Source organism: Monomorium pharaonis, chromosome 11 (genome assembly GCF_013373865.1).
Source record: "Monomorium pharaonis isolate MP-MQ-018 chromosome 11, ASM1337386v2, whole genome shotgun sequence".
NCBI lineage: Eukaryota > Metazoa > Arthropoda > Insecta > Hymenoptera > Formicidae > Monomorium > Monomorium pharaonis.
The window spans coordinates 14,132,086-14,150,487 of NC_050477.1; the positions used below are offsets into that span (position 1 = coordinate 14,132,086).

At 29.9% G+C, this 18,402-nt stretch overlaps 3 protein-coding genes across 9 annotated transcripts; 1 reads left to right on the forward strand and 2 right to left on the reverse strand.

The window, feature by feature from the left end:
• Positions 1-2,517: 2,517 nt before the first annotated feature.
• On the reverse strand, positions 2,518-3,557 carry LOC105839269 (magnesium-dependent phosphatase 1). The gene is made up of 4 exons (XM_012685448.3): positions 3,379-3,557; positions 3,172-3,229; positions 2,888-3,109; positions 2,518-2,814 (listed from the first exon to the last, which is right to left on the reverse strand). The coding sequence occupies exons 1-4, from the start codon at positions 3,413-3,415 to the stop codon at positions 2,649-2,651; spliced, it is 483 nt and encodes a 160-aa protein (XP_012540902.1). The 5' UTR covers positions 3,416-3,557; the 3' UTR covers positions 2,518-2,648.
• A 3,036-nt stretch (positions 3,558-6,593) lies between these two features.
• On the reverse strand, positions 6,594-14,475 carry LOC105839270 (protein zyg-11 homolog B). Of its 6 annotated transcripts, none has more exons than XM_012685450.3 (10): positions 14,342-14,475; positions 13,208-13,440; positions 12,896-13,133; positions 12,621-12,815; positions 12,113-12,519; positions 11,828-11,973; positions 10,602-10,990; positions 9,495-9,864; positions 9,039-9,378; positions 6,594-8,798 (listed from the first exon to the last, which is right to left on the reverse strand). In XM_012685450.3, the coding sequence occupies exons 2-10, from the start codon at positions 13,335-13,337 to the stop codon at positions 8,653-8,655; spliced, it is 2,361 nt and encodes a 786-aa protein (XP_012540904.1). In that variant the 5' UTR covers positions 13,338-13,440; positions 14,342-14,475; the 3' UTR covers positions 6,594-8,652. The 6 variants fall into 6 exon arrangements, with proteins under 6 accessions (XP_012540904.1, XP_036150020.1, XP_036150021.1 ...); XM_036294127.1 differs by lacking the exon at positions 14,342-14,475 and adding an exon at positions 13,584-14,305 and having other exon boundaries at positions 9,026-9,378; XM_036294128.1 differs by lacking the exon at positions 14,342-14,475 and adding an exon at positions 13,584-14,194 and having other exon boundaries at positions 12,896-13,124.
• Positions 14,476-14,525: 50 nt separating this feature from the next.
• On the forward strand, positions 14,526-18,215 carry LOC105839272 (PP2C-like domain-containing protein CG9801). 2 transcript variants are annotated; one of them, XM_012685453.2, is made up of 8 exons: positions 14,526-14,664; positions 15,743-15,780; positions 15,860-16,026; positions 16,110-16,336; positions 16,420-16,620; positions 16,918-17,227; positions 17,323-17,809; positions 17,890-18,215. In XM_012685453.2, exons 2-8 carry the CDS (start codon positions 15,778-15,780, stop codon positions 18,082-18,084), a joined length of 1,590 nt encoding a protein of 529 aa, XP_012540907.1. In that variant the 5' UTR covers positions 14,526-14,664; positions 15,743-15,777; the 3' UTR covers positions 18,085-18,215. The 2 variants fall into 2 exon arrangements, with proteins under 2 accessions (XP_012540907.1, XP_036150022.1); XM_036294129.1 differs by lacking the exon at positions 14,526-14,664 and adding an exon at positions 14,755-14,875 and having other exon boundaries at positions 15,743-16,026.
• The last annotated feature ends 187 nt before the right edge of the window (positions 18,216-18,402 follow it).

The following is an 18,402-nucleotide window of genomic DNA, read 5'->3' on the forward strand; positions in this document are numbered from 1 at the left end:
GTTCTCAATTTTTTTAAATTAATATAAATAACAATTTTATAATTTCTCAAAAATATAAAAAAAAATTTACAGTAGATAAAGAACATTTCTTTGAACGTTTCTAAACTTTCTGGAGGTTTCTAAATTTTTCATACATTTTATAATAATTTGAGGAAAGACCAGAAGTATTTGAATCATACATAATAAATTATCATCAAAGTAAAATTAATCCAAATATTTATGCATATGCATATATATAGAATATATCAACAATTTACTTGAACATTTGTAAACTATTTCGCTCATGGTTCTTTTTTGTTCAATCTCCTTCAGAATAATTTTTTCAAATAACATTTTTCAACGAGTAAATAAATTAAACTAAAGACTATAATTTACTGGTCCTTCTTTCATATGATTCAGATGGCAATATAATTTAGTCGTAATTATTATTTAACTTGTAATGAAACTTAACTTCGATATAATCTGATGTATCTATATAATCGAACTCGGCAACAAAATAAATTAAAATCATGAAGAAATTAACAATAAGATATTTATTTTTTATTTCTTGAATATAATAAAATATGATATCTAGATACATTAGTATTGACACTTGGCCATAATAAATATCTATACTGTTAAAAAATATAGAATTGTAAAATAATATCTTATTTCACTTTACTTTTCTACATATTGCACTTTTTTTACTTTAGTTAAGGAATTTATTACATTTTTATTAATTCCAATTAAACATACACATTATTCATACATTTAATATTTTGTAGACGAAAAGTATAGAGTATGGCCTCGTGAGATATAATTTTGCAAATTGTAAGTTTTTGTGAAAAATTAACAATTTACAAGAAACTTACAAATGTGTATATCATCATGCATTACATTCGAAAGCGGTTAAGATATTTAAGTAAATTCTTATGATATGTCCACAGAAAAAAAAACTGATACGAAGGGAAAAAAAAAGAGAAAAACATCATGTCAAAAGAAAAAAAGATTGGACAGATGGGCACAATTAATTATATTTGATTTAATAATTATCACATAAAATTACAAATGTAGAACAGCGATCATTCACTGTTGTAGTTCAATAGATTTTTATTAAAGTGTTTTATTAAAGTATTAAATTCCATTAAATTATGTATCTGCCTTAAAGCTTCTTCAAAATATTTTACTTTACTCAATTGATATTTCAACTATTTTATGTATTTAATGGAAAAATATTTTAAAATATGTTTAATAAGATATATGTTTAAACAAATATTATAATTACATATTAAAAAATTTGATTTCAGTTTGTTTAAATTGATAAAATATTTGATCACTAAGAAGTAAAGCCAGTGGCACATGATATTTATTTTTATGCTGGATTTCTTGCTGGATGGAAATACTCTGTTTTAATTGGTGGATTTTCATCCATTTTCAAAAATGTAGCAGTCCAGCACAAAAACAAACATCGTGTGCAGCTAGCTTAACTTATATATACATATATATGCAAAATATCTAAACTTCAGTAACATACTATATCAATAATTTTGTACGAAGATAACATTACACGTGTTATAATTGTTAAGAACAGTTATATTTATAGTAAGTAGTTTATGCGAATAATAAAATATCATAAAAATTTTTGTGTGTACACTGAAAAAAAAAACAAAAATTGAAAAAGCACATTTTGACTTTTATATAAAAGATTCAATAACAAATAGAAAATTTATATGAAACTATGTTTGTATTTTAGTGTGATCTTATTTTTTACATAAAATAATAGATATTATAATAGAAATAATTATATGTAGGAATGCATGTATTGTGTTAAGGCTGATACAACAAAACACTATAGACAAAAGGAGATTGAACTATTAAATATAATGATATCCACCTGAATATTAATATATCACATTAAATAGATTATTATTTAATTAACTATATATACGAATTGATATGTATCATCTATCTACTTGATAAAAAATGCACTGTCATTTTACAAAAATGTTATGAACTGTAAAAAAAATTGAACTACAAAGTGAATGTCTAGAATAATATCACATAACTATAATTTGTAGTAAATTTTGTATGCATGGTAACTGAAAGTTGCGCCAAGAAAGTTAATGAATTATAATTTCATTGTATAAGGCATTTGACTGTCTTTCATATTTTTCGCCATGTGCAACTTTCATTTATTCAATACTAACTATACATCTTCAGTTTTATCTTAAACATATTGCTACTAATTTGTAAGATGCGTGTAAAATATGTTTCTGAAATATTGATTCATATTGTGCTAAGGTGTTAGGAGGAGTGCCGACTTTCAACATTTAATAATTGAGACACATTTCGTAATGTTACTTCCTTGTCGCTAAGTATTTTGCAGGTGCAGCGCAGCATCAGCATCAATTGAGTGATAATGATACAAATTTCATGAACAATTTTTACGTTTCATTAAAAAAAAAAAAAAGAATTACGATATATGTGTAATATAAAATGTAAAATTAATGAGTGGTAAATAAAGAAAATTTCTTGGCTAATACAGTACTTTCTACTTGAGCTATATTGAAAAATCTTATCAACACATATATACATAAATATCTTGTAAGTTTTTTAATTGCAAAACAGTTATAAATTGATATAAATAAATTATAGAATTATTTAAGCAGTCATTGTTTGCTGAACAATCGCAGAGCATCTTCTACAATACAATGACTTACACCATCTCTAACTAATACAGCATGTACTCCAAGTTTTCCAACTTCCACGATATTTCTGGTTTCATCATCAAAAAACAACATATCTTTGTAAACAATGTCCGAACTCTTTTGAATGCTGAAAGTGATTTAATTAACTTGTAGCTTCAACTGTTATACATGATATTTAATGAGTGTTGCACAAAACTTACTTAGAAAAATGTGTGACCTTGCTACCAGGAAATATTTCGATATACTTGAAATATTTCTTCCAGTCAAATAAATCTAATAATTGTCTAGCTCCCTGTATTTCCGATGTACGTGATGCTATACCAAGTTCATATCCTTCTTCTGATAACCATTTTAATACATTGGGTACATCAGAATAGTAACGTATGACATGGCCATGTGCATCTAATACTTTATTTTGCGCTCTAAAATTTTTAAGACACTATATTATTTTGTTAGTTTTTATGCATAATTTTAATACACATACCCTTTTCTAAATGGTGGATCTACATGAGTGTCAACCCAAAATGGCCATAAGGTATAATCTGTGAATTTAATCTTTTTTAGTTCTTCATAAAAATCATTCTGAATAATTAGTAAAACAGTTATAATAAAGTTATGAAAATATAAATCATACAAATTATAAATTTATTATATATTTAAATTGTATGTAAATTTAAGATTTTGCCTGTACCTAAATCGAAGACGATTACTTTTGGTTTTTTCTCCATCTGCAACTTCTGAGTTTCTTTTTATTTTATTAAACAAGTAATGAAATCGCAAATCTCGTATCGTATATGATCTAAATGAAACATAACCTAATTTCTCATACTTTTAACTGGAATAGGCACTGCCACTACTATCGCGTACATTGGTGAATGGTGATTGGTGGCTCGTGAGCTTTAGAAGAAAGGTTCCGGCAAATCAGCACGACGCACAACACGATATCCAATCAAAGCTCTGTTTTTCGAAAAAACAACTCTCGAATATGATCAAATATGTAACATACCTTGACAGTTTTGCGCACGCGCAAAAGTTGCTCCCACTCCCGCTCCCGAAAAGAAGAGAGAAGAGGGAGGGAGGGAGAGAGAGATTTTTAAATGAGTGAGAAATGCGATGTATGTATCTCTGCTCTCATTTCGCAATAAGAATTGTGGCAATTTAATTCTAATTAAAAAATATATGCTTAGTATACCACAATTTCTTCTAGGAAATTTTATTATCTTTATATTACTTTAAGAGATTGTTATATAATTAATTATTCATAGGCAATCACATCTTTACTTATTTTGTAGGCAATCTGTAGAATCTTTTTTGTCTAATTCAAATTTTTGTTTTCTAAGCTTTAAAAATTAAGAAAAATTCAGAGTTTTCAACATCTTTGCTATATTGCCAAATAATTCTTTAATTTAAGTATTAAAACTTTTATTTAACAAAAAATAAAACTTGAGGGTAAAATTAATTATATTTGGGCTAAAAAGAGATTATTCAGATTATTTACTGAGAGTGAAAATTAAATTAATTAAAATTAGATTTTATAATAATTTTATAATAATTATTTAATAAGATAATCTGTTGTATAATAGAATTTTTAATTATATGAATGGAAAATTTTAAGTACGTAAAATAAAAAATTTGATTATATATATCTGTTGCAATTTTAAATGACACATATAGTTTTATACAGTTTGATAGCAAGAAAAAATGTTTTACATTAAAATATATACTTATATTTAGTAACTAAAGTATTTATATACATTTATAATAACATGCATATTACATAATATAGAAAGTTTACAGGCATATATTTTTTAAATATATACATTTGACCTTATCTTTTTCGTAAATGTTTTACTTTATGCTATTAAACAAACTTAATTATTTCTAACAGATGTATCTATCATTACTGACGAACATATGAAAAAGTTAATAAAATGGAAAGAGGAACGTACGAGAAAGAAAAAGTAGGAAGCCTCTAAGAAAAAATCTGTTTTTAAAGTTGGTGTTGTTTATCACTCTTTTTATTCCTCGCCAATTAATGAATCAAAAGTAGCCTTGAAAAAAACACCAAAGAAAAACAGAACCAGAAGCAAATGATATTCAGAAACGAATTACACGAGCTACAGAAAAACGATTACTTGCTAAAGCAGCAGCTGCTGCTAAACAACCGATAAGAAATCTACCTTTGGTGTCAACAAAATAGCCCCTCAAAATGTTATTTGCTCCTATTGATTACTGCATGTTTTAAACCTCCACCTAGTTTGCAGGTAATACCTTTATTTGGTCTTATACCAATGAAACAAACGCCACAAGAGAAATATATATTGCTACAAAAAAATATACTTAAACTTCTGATAACACAATAGAAAGCTTTAAAACTTTCACAAGTCCGCGATTATCAGTAAATATAAACAAAATTCATTGAAGAAATTAAATAAACCCTCTATTTGTAATTCAAATAAGTTAAATATAACAACATCGACGTTAAAAGAACAGGCCAAAAATCAGACAAACATGCAAGAAGAAAATTCTTTATCGAGCAGCGCTGATATAAAAACGCTCCCATTACAAAAGATCACTCCAACATGTTTTGAGAAAGAAAATAGTGTTATGGAACATCTCATGTTTATTCGCCATATCTTACACAAAGTCGTGGGAAGAGAAACTCTAGAAAAAAGGGACAGTAACGTTTGGGCATTGAATGTTGTTCAATGTCCGAAGAAATTCCAACCAAGAATACTGTAATGCAAAATTTAGACATATGCGTGGAAGAGAAAGAATGCACTGCTCAATACAAGTTTCTTGTAAATAAAGAAACAGATAAGCTTAAGAAACTTTGTAAGAAATGGCTGGACATTAGATTTGAGAAGGATATGTTACAGAAGCTGCTGTGCATACATGCAAGCAGTTGGACAGACAAATTTGCTAATAAATAAAAAGTTTGAACGATTTCATGACGTGGTATAAGACTGCCAAACTAGTAAAGGAGTAATGTTGGTTACATGCAGAGATCTACAAGGATTTGGGGATTTGATATATCGGGAGGTCGAGGATTGCAATATGCGATTTGAGAAATTGGAGAAACGTCGACACAGAAATTGGGAGGAGGAAGAATATATTGCTAAGCCTGCTATTAAAAAACGAGTTTCTGTTAACAAACAAAAATATAAAAAACAAATTGTCATCAAAGCCGAGTAAATTGCAATCATTTAATAAAGCAATTTTTTGTCATATAGAGCTATTCAATATAAGAAAATATTTTTATATCAATTTCATATCCAATAATTTGATTTTATTAGCGTTTTTACATAACATTATATAAAGTTAAATAATAATTCATAAACATTTGTAAAATGTGATAAAAAATTGGTTATGAAATAAAGAATATGAATAAAAATGTTCCATAATACAAATATGTATACACATAATTTATTTTGTTTAATGTAAATTAAAATGTAAGTTGAAATACAAACATTTACAAAATTTTACAATTTTAAATACAATTTTAAATGTAGGTTAAAAAAACATGATGGAGATATATTTTGTAATATTACTTCTACATCGCTAAATATTTTAAAGGTGCAAACATTAGCATCATTTAAAATTTAAACGATACAAATTTCGTGAACAATTTTTACGTTTTATTAAGGGGGAAAAATTATATATATGTACCTATAATATAAAATTGAGTAGTACTAAATAAAAAAAAATTTTTTAGCCAATACAGAATTTTATATATTTCAATGTTGAGAGGAAGGGAGGTGGAGGAAGAGAGGGGGGGAGACAGAAAGGGAGAGAGAGAGGTGCATTTTTACACATCTGCTATTTATTTTATTTAAATATTGTATACTATACTTTAGCATTGATGTGTAATAATGCAATTACTGATATATCAAAGATACATCAATATATAAAGACTGGTATAGCATTTATTAACATTCAGTACCATTCAAATTGATATTTCTTACAGTTTAGGTGTCAACATGTAATGATATCAGAAGAATAAATTTCGTTTATATAAATTCATAATATTTTAATAACAGATATAATCTAATATTAATATTTCTCTCTTATTACAAACTCTGATTTTTATATAATCTCTGAAGGCATGTAATATGCACATGATCAATTTTCAAGGTGTTTTTATTAATATTTATTAATAATTATTAATTAATTTAATAATAAGAATACGAAGGAAATTTATCAACAAAACAGATGGAAATACATTTGATATTTTTCGCTCAAATAAATTAAAATCAGAAATATATATCGAATGTTGCCAATATTGGATGTTCATGTGTGTATTAATATTTCTTGAAAATTACAAATTTCCAATCCATACAAACTCCAATAAATTCGTCAGTCTTGAAACACAATACTTACACGACAAGTAGTTTAAGCTTATACATACTTTAATTTGTAATTTTATGTATACCAGCTAAGGACTATTTCAAGACTGATAACTTTGTTGTTGGGACACAATGTGCATAAGCTGGAAATTATAATTTTCAGCAATAAATTATTGTGCACACGCGTATACAATTGCTGAAAATTACAATAAACATCCAGCATTGACTCCAGAATTAGCAATATTCGATATATATATTTCTGATTTTATTGAAAGCCGAAAAATCGTTATCAATGTATTTGAATTTACGCTGCCTGAAAAATGCGTTATCTCACTGTTTACATATATTATTGCGAGAAATATCACCATATGTTTCAATTGTCAAATTAACAAGACACACAAATATCATCAGTGTAGGCAATATTCAATGTATATTCCTGATTTTAAAATAAATTGAAGATCTGAATTTGAAATACTAAAGTATGGTATATGAAACAAAATAATTATTTTAATTCATTTCATATATTATATGTCCCATCACTTCATTGAATGTAAAATGAAGATTAGAACATAATTTTCTGAAAAATGTATAACATAATACATAGTTAAAGATTCTAGTCTATGTGATTTTAAATTATACAAACTGTTATAATATAACAAACGGATATAAATATCTAAAAATAATTTTTTTTGTACATCTTTTCATAATGTAAATGTATAAAATTAATTATCTAATCAAATAGTAACATAATTTTATTAATTACAAGCATTTTATAAATTTTATTTTATAAATTGTACAAAACAATTTAATACAAGCATGCTTTCCTCTTATATTAGTTATTAAATATCTATAGATGGATGTTCAAATTACAGAAGTTCAAATTACAGATATTTAAAATAATTTAAACAATTTTAATTCTCATTTACTATTGCAATTAACTAGACTAGAATCTGAGATAGAAATCATAAAGCTAATTTTTATCGTTTATTAAATAAATCATAAAAATAGAGGTATATCTTGGAACATTACAAATTAATATATTGATTAATTTTGCTATTTTCTGCAACAATTATAACTTTAAATTTATTTATAAATAAAACTTCAAAACATACCATAAATATCAATAATGATAAGTCTAATCATTTTATTAGATGAATTATTTTTACATTTTTTTCTTCCTTTTCAAATTAATTTTTTTTAAATATCTCTGCATGTTATTATTATTATAAGTTATTTTATCAAAGTAGTAAATATACTTATTAATCCATTTCATACAACTATTTCTAAATTTGAATAATTTTTGAACTTAATTCTACATGTAACAAAACACTTTGTAATACAGAAATCTTTATTTCTCAATTCAGATCTTCAATTCAACCGCAATATTAACTCAATCGCAATTAAAATATTCTGGACTTATTCATCATGGACTTATTTATGGTTTGTGTGTTCTATGTTTTGTTGATTGTAATCTGTCTCTGTGATATAATTATTCATGGCCATATATAATTTTTATATTCATTGGTCTAAAGAACAGGATATAGGATTGCACGAAGTTAAACATTGACTAGTATACCATGATGGTATTTAACTTTCAAATTGAAAAGCAACAGCTATCGTTAAGAATTCAATTCAAGCGTTTCCAAAATTGATTGACATAAACTTTGCAAATTCGGCAGTGTTGTATATTCCGTATGCGTTTTTTCCAATTGTTTTAAAGTTTCTACTCCTCCTTCTCTGATCAACATTATACAATAACGTTTTGCTGAAAATAAACATACAATTATTACGATGTATTATTAATTATTTTGTATAACTTATATTTTAATAATTTTGGTAAAGTTCTTTCGTAGGTATTTCTAGTTGAATAAAAAAATAAATGTATTTACATTTGTAGCCAATATATAGCTATTTTTATATAAAATATTTTTATAGTCTTGTGTTATTAGAACAGATACATTTCTAGGATAATTTATATAATGTAAAATATACTTTTTAAGCTTACGGTTCTTTGTGCACACATGATGAATTGCCCATACTGCCCAGAGTTGAACTGGATATGCATCTGTACAACGTAACAGTGGGAAAAATGGTTGGAAGCTACGATAGGCAACCATCTCTCCCTGTGGTGTTTGCCAATGAGTTACAGCATGAACCAGTTGATCTAATAATTGCACCCTACTAGGTTGTGACGGCATATTACACCAAGCTCGAGAACCATCACTAAGCAGATGCGCAGCAATACCCGCTGCGAAATAAGATACATCAATGTGCTCGGAATCGAGCAACGTAGAAAGCATTTTTATAAACCGAGGCTGCATAAGTCGTGGTCTCAAATGATCAACCTAAAATTTTCCACATAAAACATTAACAAATTGCATATTAATATAACATTTTATACTAAACATATCAAATATACATATTTATATCAAGTTTATTCATATTAAAAATTGATACAAACCTCTGCTATGTTATTTAATAAACCAAGAACTTTAGTTTCCACACTAGATTCTCCTTGGAAGCTATCCAGTACTTCAAGAAATAACTCCATTCCACCTTCATCAAGAAAAACCTTGCATGTAGCAGCACTCTCATCCGTTAAATTCCATAGAGCGCTTAATGTAAACTTCATTGTAATATCTACTAATTTGGATTCAACTTTAGATCTAACCATTGCAAGCAATTTCAACATATATTGGGGCTGTGCACCAAGCATAGACGTTTCCAACGTCGATATTTTTGCTGCTAATATTGAGCAAATAGCCACAGACATCCGATTCATGGATGCATCATCAAATGTTGATAAGCAATTCATAACTAATCTTGCACATCTGTTAAATTATAAACTTTCTTTTTAGATTTATTTATATATCAGGAAAATATCCTTACACTGAAATTTCAATAGATCTGTATCAATAAATAACAATATTAATTTACGATTTTGATTTATTTGTATATATATAAAAAAACTAAACCTATGCAAATAGAAATATTTTTATTTGTTTATATTAATATTAACTAATTATATTATAATTTAGTAAAATAAGTTAGTCTTATAAATGTTATGATTGTAACATGAAAATGAATGAAAATGTAGGCACAATTTTGTAAATAATTTTTAGTTTAAGATTTAATTAAATAAGATTATAACATTTATTTTTAGTTAAAGATTACAACATTTTATCTTTTGCAAATCAAAGGAAAGTTTTATAATAAATCTCTTCACACTATGCAAATTTAATAGTCATAAAATTCATAAAATAAACAGATTGAATTAAAACAATAATCTCTTGGTATATATGTAATATATAAGACATCATATAGCTAAGTTCAAGACTAATTATATGCACATTCTCTTTTATTATGCGATCAACTTCCATTCACAAAAGATAGCATTTATCTTTTGTTATATATATTTTTGTTATTATTTGTAATGTAATATTATTAAGAATTTGTGTATTACGAAAAACAATGTGCAAAATATTGCTAAAGAGTTTAAAACTAAATATATTGAAATTTCAGTATACTTTATGTCTAAACTATAAATTCATAAATTTTATATAACTACCTATATTTATCAAATGTAACATCCTGTAGGATTCTATCACTACACAAGGTCAACAGCGTGTTCTTTTGAAGTTGATGATTAGTTGGATATGATTCCATTGCTAATAACGTTAGTTCGACTATTTGTTTAAGTATCGACGGATGAATCATGAGAGCTAATTCACCCTTTGTGAGATTATAGATACAAGCAGTAGCTGCCATTTGTACACGAAAATCCTGTGGATGCTCTCTCATTCCAGGTAACACTAATTTTATCACATCGACCCGTGGTTCAAGAAAGTTTGGTGTTAAGCGAAATAAGTTAAATAGACACTTTTGAAGGTATATTGGTCTATATGTATACCTCCTAAGGGCTTCCAAAATTTGAGATTCTGTTGCTGTACCACTGATCTAAAACAAAAAACAGATAGAATGTATATTATTTTATTTGAATTTGATATATTTTATTTTTTTCCTTTTTCCTTATATTGAATATTATTATGTAGCTATTACTATATGATATTTAATGTTTATTTATATATTTCTTTTGACCTCTCTTATTTTTTTATTTGTATAACAAGGAGTATAAACAATGAAACTTTCAATAAAGAAAAAATTTTATAATTAACAATTTTCCTATATTTGCAAATGGAAATTGATTTATTATAGAATGCATATTTGATAAGATAGATGTACGAACAATTGTGATACTAGACACCGATATTGTAATAATTTTCCTACAATTTTCTACATACAGGCATGTGTAATGTATAAAATACTGAAAAAAATATTTTTAAAATACAATTTTTAAGAACTAAATAATGGCCGATACATGTGTATAATATAAAATAAATTAATTTAACATGTTCAATCATCAAATGAATTGTCAGTACATTTTAAGTATAAACAAATGCCTGTAATGCATAAATTAAAATTAAAGTTGTAAATTTAAGCTATGATTGAAAATGCCAAATGTCATTTACAATCCAAATGTAATGCAATATATAATGATATAATAATCTTGTGTATAAGGCTAAAGTAAAAATAATATGAAATTAATAATAAAATATATTATAGTTTTGCGTAACTAATAGCAATAATAATGAATAAGAATACTACTACATATTCACACAAATATAATAAATACAATGTAATAAAGATATGAATTCCAATACTTTCAGATTTTAGTTAGTCAGTAGATAACATAAAGACAGTGTATAGTTGAATAATTAATATTGTGTCACTTACAACAAGTTTAGGTCTATAATCTTCATGTGTTAAATCTGTAAAACTTTCATCGTAACAAGCATCAGAATGTACCAGTCCCAAAAACCTCAGATGTACATGTGATGCAATAAAATTTTTTAAATCCTTTGGATTTATGTCATCATTACCTATATAACAAATGTTCTATTAAGAAGCTAAATGTCACATCGATATAATTATGTGAATATTAATAATTTGATACAATATAATATCAGAGATGCAATATAATATCAGATTATTATAATATATATAGGTATCAGTATTCACCTGATAAATCTAAAGTTGTTAAATGTGGCATACAACTTTTCTTTCTTAAAGTTCTCAAAAAGTCTGTGATTTTTGGTTTAGCAGGTGCAAAAACTTCAAAACCAAGTGGATCTTTTCCATCGGAAATATCTAAATGCCTTAACTCGTTTAACTCCAGCAATACTGGTATTAAATTTCCACATCCACTTATCTTTAAATTATACATATTTAATGTCTTTAAACGATCTTTACATTTTTTTAATGGTGTTATATCGTCAACTCTTGTACAAGATATATCTAAGCTTTCTAAAAGGGGAAGATCTTCGACTACTATCTCCAAGCCATGTTTATTAAATTCTGTTCCTGAGACATTCAAGGTATGAAGTGCTTTTAATTTGTTTAATGTTGCGATATCTACCATGCGTTGTCTGTAACAAAATATGCAGAAATATATAAAATTAATAAGCTGCTACAGAGAATTTCCATAATTCAATTTAATGAAATTGTAAAATGTGAAGATTTTAATAACCTTGAAAAATCCATAAAGCTTCCTTTAGCTACGCTTAGCGATCTAAGATTTTGTATACTCCAATCGCCTAAACAGCTAATTAAATCATTAACAGTGATTTTCAGACCATTTACTATTAAATCTACAATTTTATGTTGCTTAAGGACGCTTAAACCTTTAGCTGACAATGTGGATGCATCTTTCAATCTTACATGCCTAGAAGAAAATTAATATAATATTAAAAATAATAATCTAAGTACACATAAATTTTTTTAAATATATATTCAAGACATTACCTTAATCTAGTGGTCTTTGAGTCAAAAAGTGTAATGGTTAAATCTGATAATGTTTTCTTCTCACATAAGTTGGATAATAATTGCTCTGACATTTCAGTCGGCAAGAAGGCATCTGGATGTTTAAAGGTAAGCCGAGTTGCTGTACTGGTGGGAGCATCGTTAAACGATGTTCTACCTATTGTAGTATCAAAAGCAACTTCAGTGCTATTACTGTTCAGTGTACAGGTATCTTGTTGATCTAAAACTTATGCTGCTTTAATTCCGCAAAGGATTGACACACACACACAAACGCCAGTTCAATACACTACTTACCAGAGACAGCACTACTACTCAAAGTATTGAGAGAATTTGTATCACTAGGCTGAACCTTGCACAGGCCGAGAATGTTATCGCAGATAAAGTCAATGCAAACCTCTTGCAGACTTCTCGGAGACTCGAACATCTTACGTTTCTGCTGTCATCCGTACAATAATCTCTAGCTCTTTAAATGTCCTATCAATTCTTTTTAGAGAGCCCTGGCCATCCGTGTATTCACAGTCCTGTACCTTAAAAGCGCAACATTAATATAAATATAACTTCGTTACTAATTACGTTCCAATATTTTAGTTAAATTATATCCGTGCACCAGATTGTATACCACGCGGTAAAATACAAAATGAAAAAATTTCCCTCTATGCGGGACACATACGTGAAAATAACGTTGCTCAGCTACGTGAGAGTTAACTGTACAACGGACAAGCGTGCGTGTACGTTTCCTCGCGCGATCGAGCGTCAGCGAGTTAAAGGGTCGAGCGAGGGTAATCCCGCTCGGACTAACAGGATTTCAGATATAACGATTACATAATAATAAAATTCCACACGCGGAAGCGAAGAGAGAGAGAGAAATGCTCGACACACGCACACACACTGGTCGCAAACACGCCACTTGTCGCACACCGAGGTCGAGAGATGAGCGAGTTGCGGTTTCGCGATTGTCGTTGGCCGTCGAGTGTCGGATGGTCCGAGGACGAGCGTCACGAACGGTCCACACTTCGCGGAGCGGACTTCCTGCTAAGGCAGCCGCAGCAAGGACTCGCGGACTGTCATCTGTGATGCGGACGCCATATTGACTCGCCAAATGTCAAAACAGATCAAAAAAAAGAGAGTGCAACCGTATCGTCGTAGTCGTCGTCGTCATCGTTATCGTCGCTGTCATCGCGATGCGATACCGTGCGGTGCGGGGCGGAGCGAGACGAGCGCGGCGACGACGGCGATCGGAACTGATCGGAGCGTGCGTGCACTCCGCGTCAGCCCAGCTGATTTCGGCTGCCCCCCCCCCCCCCCTGCGCACGAGAGGAGAATCAGGAACATTGATTCTCGTACGAAAGAACGGGACCTTCCCCTCGGACCTCCCTCCTTCATCCCTTCGGGCCTCGTCGTACTGCGTCGCGCGCATTATTTACGTACCTCGGCGAGAACGCGGCCGGAGATCCGAATAACGTGATCCGTCCGTCCGCGCCGCTTTATCGCCCATGTTAATTGCGGGAATGACGTCCCGATTTCCATGCATACAGCGAGTGGGCGAAGGGGACGAGTCCGCCCCGTTGGTGCACACCGTCGTGACCGCGACGTAGAGTGGGAGTGGGCCGCGCGCTTGTCGGCGATCACGAACGGAGCGGTCGGTCAGTCGGCTATTGACATATCGTCCCAATATGGCGGTAAGGTGGAGAACGGCGGTCTCGTGTAGCGTGCGTCGTGATCTCATTTCCGCGCAGTGAGAATTTTCCCAGGTAATTGTCTCGTTATACGCGTGTGCGACCGCACGGCCGACGTGGTAGAGTCGCCCCGTAGATTCCTCTTACGTGTCCCTTTCTCTCTGTCTCTTTCTCTTCGAATTGCGTCCCGTCCTGACTGACGTGCGCGTTTAGGAAAACAATGCCTTGACACGTACGACTTGTCAACGAAATCACTGTGTTGTGATGAATTTCTGAATGAAGAGAAGTATCCATTATTCTGTCGAGCTTTTCTTTGTGTATTATTTGTGAAAGAACTGTAATACTTTAATTTGAAACTAACCGAGTGTCTGAGGCGCGAATGTGCGTGCGATGAATTGACAGTTTTATTTTCTAATTTATTATGCAAAGTTTTATAGATTCGGTGAAATATAATATTTAAATGTATAAATATTTCTACGAAATATAAATATCTATAATTAATTTATCCCACATATATTTATACTTTAAGTATTACACTTGAATTAAAAAGTTAAAATTTTTAATTATTAAATTAAATTGATTTTGTTTGTTGTTTACTCTATTTATTTAAGAAAGATTTATAATCTTTATAAATCTATTCTTTAAACTTTGTATTAGTGTAAATAGTGGAGAAAAATTATTTAAAAATATTTGATAAATTTCTTATCTTATCTTGGAAAGGAAAATTTCCTCGAATTTTAAAATTGCTTATCAAAAATCTTATTGAAAGTTTATAGAATGATAATATAATTTAATGTAATTTATATAATATAATTATGTTAATGTAATTAATAGAATTTATTGTAATTAATATTCCTATTTATATATTATGTACTTATTTATTTGTTTAGCATTAGTTAAATCAATAAACTGACTACCTGCTCCATTCTATTATATTATTTATGTTATTTTTTTCTTATTATATGCTATATATGTATTTGTGTGTATGTGTGTGTGTGTGTGTGTGTGTGTGTGTGTGTGTGTGTGTGTGTGTGTGTGTGTGTGTGTGTGTGTGTGTGTGTGTGTGTGTGTGTGTGTGTGTGTGTGTGTGTGTGTGTGTGTGTGTGTGTGTAATATGAGATTTTAATGCATTTTTGTGGACTCTTTTTTTTAGATTTAACTTGAGACCTGCCATCAATAGCTACAACCATGGTATGAGCCTTACATCAGATGAAGTAATGTTAGACAATAATTAACATTCTTAATCGCTTTGCTTGGACTTCTTTGAAAGATGCCAAGTTTACGGAAGAAAGTTGCTGGTTTCATGCGCCAACTGTCTATCAGCAACTTGGCAGGAGCTGTAGAAAGTATAGGCCTCGGGGAACAGTCGCTTCGAAGTCCACAGTCATTAACTCAGGATTTTCCTGGCGGCTGTTTCATTACACGCTACCTCAATGGGTAAAAATGAATCGTACACAGATAGATATTTCCATGTTTTATTTATCTAACACTCTATCTAATATATCTCATTAATACCTCAGGCTAGAAACGAAACAAGAAGGACCATCAATTTTACATGGTCGAAACCCAGAAGAATTACCAAGCAGACAAATCGAGCTTTTTCAAGAAAATGAAGAAATATTTGCAGCCTATACTGGTCCTGATAGTGGTCTTACCGCAGTCAATCTTCAACAGAAACATTTAAGTATTAGTGATACCGATATTGATTACATTGATATGCTAGATCAAAATGAGCAATATAGAAGTGGTAAGTCTAAAACAAAGATATTAATATAACTAAAAAACAGATTCTAATGTTATTGCAAAATGAAAATACAAAACCTCCTTCAGGATCGACAACGTCGAATGTCACAGTTGCTGGAGTTAACAATTGGTTTAATCCTCATGAAAATGCATATGGAATTGCGACTACTTTGTATGAGAAAAATCCTACAAATGATACTAACAATGGAGAACCAATAGCTGATTGTTTTGGCATTGTAGCAAGACCAAACTCTGCTATACTGGCTCTTGCGGATGGTGTTAATTGGGGTAAGAACACAAGAGAACTAAAAAAAAAAATTAGATAAACTCTCATGAAAAGCAAAAACAAATTAGAACAAAATTTTATGAAATAAATGTTTTGTTTGAAAAATGTATTCATAACTTTAGCATTATTTAATGAATACCTTCAAATTTTAAGTATTAGAAATTTATTTAACAATTGATATGTAATTGATCCTTTTCCTGTATATTTATTGTTACATTTATATTTTATCAAATTAAGGTTTTTTCATCATTTTACTTTAATTTAACATTGCAAAAATATTTATAATTCGGAAATTTTAGGTACAAAAGCAAGTATAGCGGCTAGAGCTGCAGTTCATGGAACTATAGAGTATTTGAACCAGACTCTGTTTTGCCCGTCTATAAATAGAGAAATGACAACGACGAAGGATGTATTTGTAGCGTTACTTCGATCATTCCACGCAGCGCACTCATTAATCCTTCAAGAGCAAGGAATGCTTACTACTTTAACAGTATGCACGATCCTTCCACTGCCAAGTTCAAGTTCAAGTACTGATACAAATATATGCCAGAGAAAATACATTGCCTGTACCTGCAACGTTGGTGATAGTTTAGCTTACGTATATTCAGGGTATGTATTTCCTGTTATATTATACGTTACAGCAGATAATAAGGTAGATAATAAGCAGATAAATATTAATTTGTTATTATCTCTTATGTAAACAGGAAAACGGGAGTGAGAGAGATAACGCGAGGATCTCACGATATTCATTGTATGCGAGATATGCGAGATGCCTTAGGAGCTTTAGGTCCAGTAGATGGCTCTAATCCTGAATTGAATAATTTGACGCTGGCTATAACGGAGGTCGAGAGAGGCGACATAGTATTTCTGACGAGCGACGGAATTTCAGATAATTTTGATCCCGTAGTGGGTAAATTTGCAGTTTTACCTAATCACAATAGTGACGTTGATGCCACGCTGAAGAATCATGATGCGCGATCAAAAACGCGTCGGAGATCCACGGAAAACTTACGGCACACCGAATCAAGTAATAGTAACATAAACAGCAACAATCTGCCAGTGGTAGAAGCTTATCAGAGGCACGAACTCACTCTGCTTCGAATGGAGGATTTGCTGAGACGTGGAGTTTCCGGAGAAGGACCACCATGCAATAGTGCCAAACATCTGTGCGAACTTCTTTTGGATTTTGCTGTGAGCGAAGAAGGAATATTTCGCGATACATCGAGATGTATATGTGTATTTATTTTTACTAATTTCCACTTTATTCACAGGTTCGCATAACCGCGGCAAAGAGGCGGATCTTAGAAGACACGGAATTGTATTACGCGCAGCATAAGGACGGTCATCTCGTACAGCTCTCGAAGCAGGAGCAAAGATCTCGAAGAAAAAAGACACTGGAGAAGATAACTATGATACCTGGCAAGCTAGACCACGCGACGGTTGTCGCATACGTAGTCGGATCCTAAATTTCTCCAAAGTGTAATTAAGGATAGAGAAAGCATATAGTTTTTATTCGTATAAAAATTGATAAAATTAAACTTTCTATATTGTAACATTCTTACCTAGCGTTTAAATAAAAAGACGGATATATCTTTTACAAGCTAGTGTCAAGTCAGTTTATCTCTAGATAACATATGAATAAGAATATAATTAAAGTAAAAATATGCAAATCCTTGATATTATTCTTGTAAAATAATTGAAAAAAACTTTATTTTATTTTTTAAGAACTCTATTTTATAAAATTTTGAAAAACTTTTTAAGAACTATTAAATAGAGCTTTTAAA

Excerpts from the sequence above, each read along its gene's own strand:
- LOC105839269 (XM_012685448.3), bottom strand. The coding sequence starts at position 3,415 with ATGGAGAAAAAACCAAAAGTAATCGTCTTCGATTTAG. Across the intron at positions 3,230-3,378 it reads AGTAATCGTCTTCGATTTAG|ATTATACCTTATGGCCATTT; the intron begins GTACAGGCAAAA and ends TTAAATTCACAG. Across the intron at positions 2,815-2,887 it reads AAGGTCACACATTTTTCTAA|CATTCAAAAGAGTTCGGACA; the intron begins GTAAGTTTTGTG and ends AATCACTTTCAG.
- LOC105839270 (XM_012685450.3), bottom strand. The coding sequence starts at position 13,337 with ATGTTCGAGTCTCCGAGAAGTCTGCAAGAGGTTTGCATTGACTTTATC. Across the intron at positions 13,134-13,207 it reads GAGTAGTAGTGCTGTCTCTG|ATCAACAAGATACCTGTACA; the intron begins GTAAGTAGTGTA and ends CATAAGTTTTAG. Across the intron at positions 12,520-12,620 it reads AGCTTTATGGATTTTTCAAG|ACAACGCATGGTAGATATCG; the intron begins GTTATTAAAATC and ends ATTTTGTTACAG.
- LOC105839272 (XM_012685453.2), top strand. Across the intron at positions 16,337-16,419 it reads AAATGAGCAATATAGAAGTG|GATCGACAACGTCGAATGTC; the intron begins GTAAGTCTAAAA and ends AACCTCCTTCAG. Across the intron at positions 17,810-17,889 it reads AACTTCTTTTGGATTTTGCT|GTTCGCATAACCGCGGCAAA; the intron begins GTGAGCGAAGAA and ends CTTTATTCACAG.